The 11,902-nt window shown below is 46.9% G+C and overlaps 1 protein-coding gene across 2 annotated transcripts; it reads left to right on the forward strand.

The window, feature by feature from the left end:
- The first annotated feature begins 861 nt into the window (after positions 1-861).
- LOC105356973 lies at positions 862-11,003 on the forward strand. 2 transcript variants are annotated; one of them, XM_020713893.2, is made up of 10 exons: positions 868-1,174; positions 1,739-1,806; positions 5,702-5,800; positions 5,875-5,948; positions 6,060-6,176; positions 7,786-7,912; positions 8,004-8,108; positions 8,205-8,357; positions 8,431-8,552; positions 10,375-11,003. In XM_020713893.2, exons 1-10 carry the CDS (start codon positions 1,066-1,068, stop codon positions 10,535-10,537), a joined length of 1,137 nt encoding a protein of 378 aa, XP_020569552.1. In that variant the 5' UTR covers positions 868-1,065; the 3' UTR covers positions 10,538-11,003. The 2 variants fall into 2 exon arrangements, with proteins under 2 accessions (XP_020569551.1, XP_020569552.1); XM_020713892.2 differs by lacking the exon at positions 10,375-11,003 and having other exon boundaries at positions 862-1,174; positions 8,431-9,014.
- Positions 11,004-11,902: the final 899 nt, after the last annotated feature.

The raw sequence follows: 11,902 nt of genomic DNA on the forward strand, positions 1-11,902 counted from the left end.
TGTTCAAAAGTAACAATAAATTAAAAATTATTGAAAATTAAATAATCAAAATCAGCCATTACCTTTGAGTTGTTGATTAACAGAATTATTTAAAAAACAATCAATTGAAATAGGGCTGGACAAAAATGAAGGTGCCCATAACTTAATATTTTGTTGCACAACCTTTTGAGGCAATCACTGCAATTAAACGGTTTCTGTATTTGTCAATGAGCCTTCTGCACCTGTCCACAGGTATTTTGGCCCACTCCTCATGAAAGATCCAGCACAACCTAATTTCAGTGAACATTGTGGACTTTTCTTTCTTTAACTGAGGGGTACCAACAATTATTGTCCACCACTGTATCTAGAATTCAGGTCCCTCAACTTCTTCTAAATCCTTTGCAGTGTTTCTTTTACGGATAAGCAGCTGCAGAAAAAGGTGTTTAAAACACATGGATTCATTCTAAATGCAGTTTATTAAACCAAAGCTTCAGTTTCTGCGGATCCCGTTAGGGACCAGAGTAATCACACGGGTGCAGGCGTCCCTTTCTGGCTGTTGGTCCCAGGAGGAGGAAAAATCCTGGCTTACTTCTACTAATTCCTCAAGACGAAGTGATGATCGGTCAAGATGATTCATGTGTGAATATGCTCATATGTGTGTGTATTTCTCTTCCAGTTCAGAACTGACTACATTTCAGTCACCTGCCATGTGTGCCCGGAGGTTACGTCTCAAGTAAAACTAGATTAACTCTGGATAACCTCTGGATTGTGTTGTGATGGCAGCTGAAGTTAAAATCATTAACTCTGTTATGATCAAAGTTTTTATTTTTATTTGTGACCATTTGGTGATGAGAGCACTGAGCTCATGTAGGAGATGCCTGGCTATTCTTTTGGTATTATTTGAATAAAGAATTGAGAGGTTAGAGTTATTCGGTGATTTCCGGGTGCACCACCTTCAAAGCGGCCGCAGAAAGTGAAAGTATTGCGGGAAATTCCCGCAGCCCTGATGATGGAATGAGAGGACACACCGACCGACCGACGCCCGAGCAGCAGCTGCATCATCCCTGAGCTCAGCCTGTGCAGCACATGGGTACCTGCTTCAGGAAGAAGATGGGCTTCAAGAGCGGCAAAAGGTCTTTGGAAAAGGACGGCAGAAGACCTTTGATAGAAGACGACGACTGTGACCTGCCGGATGGTGAGTAGCAGCCTCCATGCAGGGGTGGCAGGTCAGGTGTCCCACCAGGTGCTGCAGGTACCGCAGGTGTGCTTCCTCTGCTCGGTCTCTCTCTGCCTGCAGTGCAGGCGGACTGAGAAGGTCCCCCCCCCCTCAGTTCGGATCTAAATCTCTGTGCTTCACACTTTGTATTTGCAGCATTTAAAGTAACGGAGGCAGGTAACGCCGTTACTTCCTTCAGAGTTCTCTGTCTTCTTTCTGTTTTCGTTGCTGTAACGCCGTTATAGTTACCCAATGGTAAACTCGGAGCATTTCTATGAATTCCTTTAATAGTCCAACCGCACCAAAGGTGTGGAAGTGAAGGGGAAACTGGGCGGGGTCAACAGTGGAATAAGCAATTCTGATTGGCTGAGGGCCGTTTGATATTTGATGGGAGCCAATCAGAGCCAAGCTACGTTTACACGCACAAACACCAAGCTTCTATGACAATTCATTGTCATTCAGAGATAATTTCACACGGAATTAATTCTGGAAAATGGATCCACCACAATGCATGACATCTGTCTGTCTGTTCTGTCCATGAAGTCTGCTGTCCGACACCTGTGAGGTCCCCGCAGCAGGACCCGCAGCTGCCCAAGGAAGCGCTGGAAGAGGTGCGTTGAAACCAACCCACGCTCTGACCCCCCCAACCCCACACAAACAAATATGTTTAAAAAAAGTTTAAACAAGAACTTCCACAGTTGAAATTATGATTTTCTCATGGGTGTGATATTCCCTCATCCTAATGTAGGGCTTGAACAATTCGATACATGTAGAGTGGTGTAAAGACTGATTGACTGATCGATAAATCGATTTTTATTTTATTTATTTTTTTTTTTTTTTTTTTTTTTTTTTTTTTTTTAACTTGTCCTGTCCAACAGCTAGGCAAACAGATGAGAGCTGAGGGCCTCTTGTGTTGGACATATTTTATTCTAACAAGAGGGGTTATTCATCTTCAGACAAACCAAAGGTATGTCTGAATAAACCCCTTTTGTAATTGAGGCCAAACTTTATTAATTTCAATCATGTTTGAAAATCTTTGGTGTTGGACCGGACGGAAAAGGAAAGAGGGGAACAAGAGAGAGGGACGTTAGAGAGAGGGGGGGGTAGGAGGGTGATAATAGGAGGGGAAGGGGGGTAAGACCATGAAGCAGCATAGAGCAGGCAGGTTTACTGGTTGTTTATCGTTACGGTACGGTTCAAATGTAGTACAAAAAGGGCGGGGCCTGTTCACACACACTCAAATATTATCAACACACCTGCTAGCCGCAGAAATGTCCACATGTCAACATGCACACAAAACAGATAGTGTTCACGAACGCATACTTATGCCTTTAAACCAACTAGTGTGAAATCTTTCATTCATTCAATCATGCAAACTATTAGTGCAAAGGTGAGCTAACACCTGTGCTCAGGTGAGTGTTTATGTTCTTCTAAAATGGATGGTGGAATGTGAAAAGAAGGAGGAGGAGCGCCCAGCCACCCCCACACCCATACCCCCGCCGCAGCAGCAGCGGCAGCCGGAATTCCCCCAGCGCCACACGGGAACAGGCAGGGAACAACCGCCCCCCGGGCGACCAAGACCGCCACCCAGGCCAGGGCCAGCAGGACCGCCGCGAGGCCCCCAGAGCCAGAGAGCAGGGAGGCGCAGAGGGAAAGAGAGCGCCGCCCCAGCCCAGCCAGGAAAGCAGCCCCCCGCCGCGCCGGAAGAGCCCAACGCAGGGCCCCACCGGAGAGGGACGCCCACAGCCCCAGACGAGCACCCCACCACCACCCAGGAGTTCCGGGCATCCCCCCGCCCCGACCCCAGGTACGAGCCAGGACCCCCCAAGGGAGACCCGCTCCGCACTCCAGGCAGCCACCCACCCGGCCCACGGTTGGTCCAGGTAGGAGCAAGGCAGGGGCCCGCCGCCCCCGCCCAGGAGGGGGGAACCCCGGGGAAAAAAGGGCGGCCCATAAGGGATGTTATAAATATGGCCCGACCAGGCTCGGCCATGTTGGAAGTTTGGCGGGGCCCAGCGCCCAGGGGCAAGGACCAGGACCCACCCCCCAGGGACACGAACACCCCCGGCTCAGGTGTAATATGAACCCCCCCACCGTGCGGAGAGAGCACCGCCGGGCCCAGGGAGCCGGCACCCAAGGGACACGGCCGCCATCGCCAAGGGGCCCGCACCCCCCACCAGGGACGGGGTAGGGGACAGATGGACCCAGGTCCCACCTTCCTTGTAAAATGTGTGTGCGTGTATGGGTGTTTGAGAGGGTGTTTGTGTGCATGTGTGTGTGTTTATGTTTGAATGTATATATTGAAGGGGGAGGGGTGTGTGTACTAAGGGGGGTGCAGTTAAAATTGGCGAGTAGGGCACTAAGGGGACAACTCCTGATTACTCACAGTGATGTCCCCCCACCCTCCACACCAAGGGGCCCTAAATGTCTAAGGTGCGGTTAAAATTGGCGGGTAGGGTGCCAGGAGGACATCTGCTGCTTGCTGGCAGTGATGTCCAAGCACCCCCCCTACCAAGGACCCTACGTGTCTAAGGTGCAAATAAAACCGAAAGAGGGGGGGCCCACTCCATACGGCAACCATAGGAGGGGGGCCACTCCCAAGTAGCCCCCCCCCAAGGCGCATCGCAGGCTAAACCCCCCACCCCCTCACCCTAATATGAGGTTATATAAGGAAGGGGGTAAGTTGGGGACAGCTGGTAGACTGTCCCCCGGTGGTCAAACAGCCGTCCCCCAGCCCACCCCCAGCAAAGGGGCCAGGGCCACCCAGCCCAGGGGCCCACCCCCGGAGGCGCCGACACCCCAGGCCCGGCACCACCCACCCCACACAGAGAGAGAGGAGCCAGAAAGCGTCGCCCCCCCCCGGAGCAAGCCCAGGCCCCCACCCCCAGACGCCGGCCCTAGAAGAGCTCTGGTCAGGCCTCGACGGGACCGAGGAGGCCAACCGGCCGAGGCAACCACTGATTGCCTCAGCGGAGACCCCGACCCGCTAGCCCCCCCGACCCGTACTAATAATGGGCCCCCCCCTCCCCCCCAGAACGCCCCCCCACAGGACAGGGCCGACAAGCCCCCCACCCCACCCCACCCCAGACCCCGCAGCCGAAGCGGGTGACACCCAGAGCGACCGGGGGCCCCGAGAGGGTTGTCCCGTCCCGTCCCAGAGCCAGGGAAGGGCCGATCCCAGCCCCAGGTGCAGATGGGCAGCCCATCCGGCGCCGCTGGGCCCCCCCCACCCGAGCAGGGCCCCCCGCCAACCCCCCCCAGCACAGGCAAAGGGACCACCCCCCCAAGCCAAGCCAGACCACCACCCCACCCCCCCACCACGCACCCCCACACCCAAGCCCAGAGGACCACGCAGCGCCCCAGCCCGCCCCACCCAGGCACCGGACCCGACCCCCCGACCAACGGAGCCCCCCACCGCCCCCGCCAGGCACCGGAAGCCCCGACCCCCACCCCAAACCACGGCAGAAGGGCAAGGAGCAGCGACGACCAAGCCCTCCACCCCCTAAGTCATGGAGTCAACCACAGGAGACCAGAGAGACTGAATTCTTTCAAAGTTACTTGAGCTTTGGGCTGACATTTTTTCCAAGCTGATATGATCAAACAGCAGATTTCTGTGTTGACTTATGTTTATATGTTTCTCGATTTTTATTTTTAAGATCCAATCAGATCGATCTGTCTGAGCCGAGTTAATAATCGAGTTTAACCATCCAATAGAAATCATTTCAAAATGAAATAAATCGAAACCAACCAATCACAGCAACACACATGTGATGTCATTAACACGGATCAGTCCATCATTCCAGTCCAATGTGTGGACAGACTTTGAATAAAGTCATGTGACCATCCAGTGTCTAGAATGTTCTAAGAATGTTCCCTTTGGATTCTTTGGATGTGGAAAAACAACAGTGGTGAACTTTAGGAAACTAACATGTGAATGGATTTGACATTCATTCTAGTTGACTTGTTTGTTTGGACACAAATAAACTTGATTATCTGGAAGAAATCCAAGAATCTGGAAAACTTCACTGTTCAGTATCAGGAATTTCTGTCTGAGTCTCACTGCTGGAAGTTTGGATGAAGATGATCTGTATCCACTGTAGGTCAGAGAATCGGATCGATCAATGAACTGATATGGATTATGAATCGTATCGTCAACCACAAATGATGATATGAATGGTTGTGCTTCAAGAAGAATCGTTACACCCCTAATCATATCATAATTTGTGGTTGCAGATCCGATTTTACGTTGTAGTAAAATAAACTTAATATGCTTCAATCCAGATGGTATTTTCCAAGATCAGTTATAATCATTGATCTCATTTTGAAACAATTTTACAACGTTCTGGGTCGAGTTGATCTGATTAATAAGTTGCCTCAGACAGATTGATCTGGTTAGATAAATTGATTCATCAGTTAGGCATAACACACATACAACTAACTACTGATAAAGCGGTTTGGATTGGACAAGTGTTTTTTGAGCTGGTGTTGTGTGTTTTATGTCTCCAGAAGGTCAGGCGTTTTTTAAACGAGGCCCTGCAGATAGACAGAAGCCAGAGCTGTTGCTCTGAAGAAGGTTATGTCAGACTTTATGTGGACATAATTCAGGTAAGGCTCGGCTGTAATGTTTGCCAGAATGTTTCCGTGTTGATTTGGACTGATGCCTTTCCGTGTCGTTGCAGGTCATCAAAGGCGCAGAGGCACGTGACGGCGTGGCGCCGGTTTGTTACAAAGAGCTGCTGCTGTTTGTGAAGAGGTGTGAGTCCATTTTTGACTAAATGGAGAGCCGCTTTAATAACGGCTCACCTGCATCCTCACTACGCCACAGGTAAACACGGCATGATCCAATCTTCTGCTCTTGCTACAGGTACAAGCAGGAGCAGGTTAAGGAGCTGAAGAACAAAACACGGACTTGGAAAAAAAACAGGGAAACGTGCGAAACAATAGACTTCCTGAAGACTTTGAAAACCTGTAAAGAGCTCAGGTGAGTTAAACTGTTCATGATGTCACCAGCTGGTTTCACTATCTGAGTGGAACATAGCCAGACACGGTTACATTTTAGTAGATAAAAAGAAGATATGAAAATGTCTGTGTGGCTTTAGTGCGTCACTGTGAGCAGCAGGTTTGTGTGGGACTTTCACAAAACCCCAAATTATTGTAGTTTTTTTTTATTTCCAGTCGTTAACCCTTAAGAACCCAGGGTGACTTCAGCGTAGCTAAAATAGCAGACATGGATTCTGTCTGGGTTCTTATGGGTTAGTGCACTCAACATAAAGACAAAGACTTTAGAGGGGTTTCTAAAAACGGGTCCCCTGTAAACAGCAGGTTTCTCTCAGTTCTTCAGTGACGGACTGTTACATCCTCTGGATCTGGATGAACCTGAACGGCTCCCAAAAATACACCGACAGAATGTTATTTTCATTCTTTAAATCTGTCTCTAACATGCGCTATATTTCTGACCCAGGGTGCAATAACCGAACACCTTCTCCCTGTATGTTCCTCATTACATGTGTTTTATATATTTTTTGTCTTGCTTTTTAGTTTTTACATTTGGAAAATCTTTTTATGTGAAATACTTTGAGCTACTTTTGCTGGAAAAGTGTTTAACAAGTAAAGTTTTTATTTGATTTGATTTGATTTGTGGCGTCCCCTAAAGGGAGCAACTGAAAAGAAGATAGGAAGGCGCAAACAAAACAAAAATCTAACAAAAAATGTTATACTTTTTAATAAGACAATCTTTAAATAGAAGAGAAAAAGAAACAGATTTGTGATACACCATGACTATTCTAAGGCATTGTGTTTTCTAATATTTTCTAATAGATGTTATTTGACTAAACAAATCTGTGGAATAAGATGAGTGGTTTCTGCAGCTAGGCCTTCCTTCCCTCTGAGTGAGCAGAAACAGTCTTCAGTCTGAGTTAGTTTTGAAGACCTCAACCTTCACAAAGTTGACCGTAAAATTATAAAAACTCTGTGATGGACTAGAGAAGCCTCCAGTAGGCCTGCACAATAAATCACAGATTTATCATTATCGCTATATCATGCTGTGCAATATGTATGTCACAAAAGACAGCAAAAATTGCAATAAACCGTTTCCTTAGATGTGCTAAAACAACCTTATGGCAGCTTGAAGTATTTAACGAATCAAATAAATCCTTTTATGTATTTGACCAACCGGATGGAGCCCTTTCATGTTAGATGTTGGCCTCCTTTGTAGACGGGGGTCATTTGGAGAATAATTGAAGTTATTTTGACTCTTTTTTAAATTAGACGGTTGCAGTGAAATGGAAATTATGTTTTTGGTTCTTTTGCTATTTGTTCATGAATCGTAAGTTATATCGTCATGGCAATGTTGATCACTAATATCACAAAGTCGCGAGTTGTGCAACCCTACTCCAGGGTGAACCCCGCCTTCAGCAAACCCGTGACCCTGAAGGGGAGTAGAGCAGCTTTACAAGAGGGACGAACAGATTGAAGTTATAAAAACCAGGGGATTCTGGTTAATTCAGCAGGAAAAGGCTGTTTGATCTTTAGAGGGGAATCCGTTGATTATTTACATCATTTCTTCTGCTTGGTCTCATCTGTGGATCCAGGCTGTACATCCAGACGACAGCAGGAAGGATTCCACGGCCTCTTTCTGGAGAAACTGTTGCAGAACTGGAAGACATGGAGACTTGTACCATGAAGCTCTTGATGGACGTCATTGCTGACATGGCCGAGGTTTCTGTTCAAGTAACCAGTGAAGTTTTTGGCCTGGAACAGAGCAGGAAATTGGATTTCTTAATACTTTTCTTTGATTTCTTTCTGGTAGAGCCGCCTCAAAGATTACTTCAGATCAGCTCAGAAATGGCTTCTTCTGCTCACTGACTTGGAGAACATTTTCCCCAAACGGCCGTATGCTGCTGATGAGCAAAAGGTGAGATCTTCTTCCCACAAAAACAGATGCAGGCGGGAACTGTTACAGGTGTCATTTAAAATAAACCGCTCTTAAGTGCACTTCTGTGTTTTTCAGCTGGTAATAGACAAAGCCTATGAGATCATAGTGCAAAGCTACCTCAGGTGTCTGCTTCAGAACAGTCGGTCCAGGCTGAAGTGCTGGAGTGAGAAGCTTGGACCAGCCATTTCGCTGGATGCTCACCGGCTTCACCAAACCATGGAGAACTTGGTGAGATCAACACAAAGGATGAGTGAAAATGTCCAAGAAGGACCGAATTCCTCACCTGTGTGAACTTTGGCAGGCTCCTGGAGTCCCAGAGAGGAAGGAGATTCTGCTCCGAATCCCAGAGGTGCTGGAGTGTGGAGACAATGATGGACTGAGGCTCACTGTGGCGCTCATGAAGCAGGACCTCTGTCAACACAAGTATGTCAGCCAGATTGGACTTCTTCAAAGAACTGCAGGAGGTTTGGTTCGGAGGTTTTCTGGACTTTCTTTCACACATGAAACGGAAATCATGAACATTTTCCTTAATGTTCAAGGTGATTGTGTTCCCAGGGGTAAAGCAACAAAACTGAAGCGTAAGAAATCCAACAACTCAAAACAAGCGCCGAGCATCTACTCACTGATTCCAGCCCCCACAGAAAAAAGGGCGGCAAGTCTTTAGTCTTTTCTGAAGTTCAGAGTTAATGAACGGAGAGGTCTGAGGAGCAATAGTCCTTCACGGTACTGAGGAACTATCAGGACCTGGAGGTGTAACATGCAGGAGACCAGGCCTGGTAGCAGAACTTTAAACTACAAGATGAAAAACCACATGAAGAAACCAAGAGATGATAAAGCAGATGACCTGACCAGGGCCAACTGAAAACCAGACACTTAAGGCCCGTACACACGGGGACGAATATTCGCCAGGCGTTATTCGCCAGCGTTTTTCACCACGTTTTTTGTGTTCACACCCGGGGATATTTTAGAATGTCCGTCATTATTTCTTCGCGGCAGTGTAGATGCAACTTGGCGTCTAACTTCTTCGCTGGTATGTGTGCTCAGAAAGGCAGTTTTGTGTTTGAGCGCCCCCAAGTTGTGTTTTACTGTAACTTCAGAAGCTCCAGACACGTGTGCAAAAGCGCCGTTCTCATTGGTCGAATAGTTTTTGACGCGGCACGTCAAACCAAAAAATGAACCCGAGGCGTTTTTTTAAAAATGACGCTTTTACGCGTGGCGTTTTTTGCGTCGCTGTGCACACTCACAATGGTGCCCTTTGTTTAGTCACGAGGCGTTAAACGTCGGCGAATATCGCGGGCGAAACTCGTCCCGGTGTGTACGGGCTTTTATGCTGAGGACAATTAACAGAAATGAAAACAGCTGCCTCAGCCAGAGCCAGAAAGCAAAGCTCTCAATTTACCGGTCGATCTTTGTTCCCATACTCACCTATAGTCATGAGCTCTGGGTCACGACCCAAAGAACGAGGTCTTGAATACAAGCGGCTGAAATTAGATTCCTCTGTAGGGTGGCTGGACACTCCCTTAGAGATGGGGGGAGAAGCTCGGTCATCCTGAGAGAGCTTAGTTTTGGGCCGCTTCTCCTCCACATCCAGAAGAGCTAGTTGAGGTGGCTCGGGCATCACCTGGACGCCTCCCTGGGGAGGTGTTCCAGGCATGTCCCACTGGGGGGAAGGCCCCGGGAAGACCCAGGACACGTTGGAGAGACTGTCTCTCAGCTGGCCTGGGAACGCCTCGGGGTCCCCCAGAGGAGCTGGAGGAAGTGGCCTGGGAGAGGGAAGTCTGGGGATCAAAATGGTACAAATGGTAAAAGACCTTCCCTCATTACCTATAAACGCTTGCTGAAATAACAAGCCTTCGTTCATGACTTGATACAAGAGAAATGCCCCAGAATCAACCTTATTCCCACTGTAGAGAATACTTGGACAGGCACGTCCCTTTAAAACAGTCTGGATTAAAAAATCTATTTAGTCCCTGGATTAGCAACGATTTGGCAGATTTGGTTAGTTTGAAACACTCATTGCGGCGTAAAGCAAAGGCATCAGAAAAACCTGTTGGTTTGGACACAAGGTCCAGGGTCTTCTTGAAACAACCGGAGGCTTGCTCCGAGTAAACCACGTCTTTCTTTGGCACAAAGTTATGGACATCCCAGAGGTTCTGGTTTTGCTTCTTCTCTGTTCTGAATCATATGTCGCCAGAGGACCTGCATGTGGACCTGCATGTTACTAACGTTTGTCTGTCGACCACAGTGTGGACCTGGACCTCCTGCCAAAGCTGCTTCGGTGGAAGGGCCACTCCAGAGTGGAGGTGAAGGAGGTGCTGGACGCCCTAGCGGATGCTGCAGATGGAGTCCCTCCTCAGTCCTGGTGGAGGCGTCTGTCCTGCTGCGTCTCTGTCTGCTGTCAGCCATAGAAACCACAGATTTAAAAGCTGCTTTCCTTTTTCCCAATCAGCTGCTGAGATGCAGCAGAACGCTCCTTCTTTCAGGGAAAACTGCAGCAGCTTTGTCCTTCGTCACCATGAGAGGAGACGACACATAGAAGTTGAAAGTCCTCGTCTTCTGGTTTAAACTTGTCATTTTGATTTGAATGCCTTCAGTTTGTCAGACAAGAGAGATGAAGTCCAGCATTACTGTTGTTGGACAGTTTTTCACTTTAACAGTAATGATGCTGTTTCTACACTTTGTTTCGTGTTTTATTGGTTTCTGACAGCTGAAAGGAAACCTGAGTTCTTCAGTGCTGTTCTTGTGACCATTACCACTAGGTGGAGCAGTAAGCCTTCCTGAAAAACTGAATAACTATTTGTGTAGATGACCTTAGGCTTTTACCATGTTTCATTTTTTTGTACAAAAACAGAGAGAAAAAAAAAATAAAGCTCTGGAAGCATAAAACAGGTTCTGGTGTTTTGTTGCAGATGGAGCTGAGGCGTCCTGCACATGGACTACTTAAATGCCTTTAATAAACGTGTTGCTCTATAGATGCAGCAGGATTTTTCAGTGGAGGGAACACATGTAGCACACAATATTCTACACTTATAGTGATATTTATGAGGCTCATATTCTGTCTTTGGATAAAGAACAAATGTGTTTTAAACTCTTTAAAATCTCTAAAGGTGACGGCTGGGATTTTCTTTATTTCATCCAAAATGTAAGAGTTTTCTAGGTTTTTGGGTGGTGTAAAAGTCATTTGTTGTAGTGTTTTTCAAAACAAACAAACAGAAGTTTATTATTTTCATATGAAAAAGCATGTAGGTGGAAGTAAAACTCTCCTCAGGCTAAAAACCTTTATATTACTTTTTGTTTTTTAAGTTTTTAAAGTCAACTGAACCAAAAAATCAACAATCTTACACGTTAAAGTGACATCAACCACAAGTAAATAAAAGACACATCAGCACAAATATGATGTTTTTAACACACCAATATGTGTTTTTATTTTACTGGACCTACGTTGTTACATATAAACTTTTGTTTTGTTTTAAACCCTCATCCAACCTGTTCCCTAAATCCACACCACAAAATGTCTTTTTTGTAGTAGGAATGCTCTGCTTTTTGAAGTTCAGCTGATTTCTTAAATCATAACTCTGTCCTTGAACATTTGTTACAGGAAGTACGTGTCAGCTTCATCATGGCTGCCCGTGTATAGAATCTGTGTATGATTAATGACAGGAAATCTACAATGAAACAGGGTTAAATAACTTTAATACCCAAACCAAATAAAGACCCTGTTATGATAGAATAATTAATTATAATCTCTGTGTATCTATGCCCGTGTATAGAAT

Source organism: Oryzias latipes, chromosome 22 (assembly GCF_002234675.1).
Source record: "Oryzias latipes chromosome 22, ASM223467v1".
NCBI classification, from domain to species: Eukaryota; Metazoa; Chordata; class Actinopteri; order Beloniformes; family Adrianichthyidae; genus Oryzias; species Oryzias latipes.

What these genes read in the sequence shown, in the direction of transcription:
- LOC105356973 (XM_020713892.2), top strand. Translation starts at nt 1,066, where the DNA reads ATGGGTACCTGCTTCAGGAAGAAGATGGGCTTCAAGAGCGGCAAAAGG. An exon ending in AAAACCTGTAAAGAGCTCAG is followed by an intron (nt 6,177 to 7,785) that starts GTGAGTTAAACT and finishes CTGTGGATCCAG; the next exon opens with GCTGTACATCCAGACGACAG. An exon ending in ACCAAACCATGGAGAACTTG is followed by an intron (nt 8,358 to 8,430) that starts GTGAGATCAACA and finishes GAACTTTGGCAG; the next exon opens with GCTCCTGGAGTCCCAGAGAG.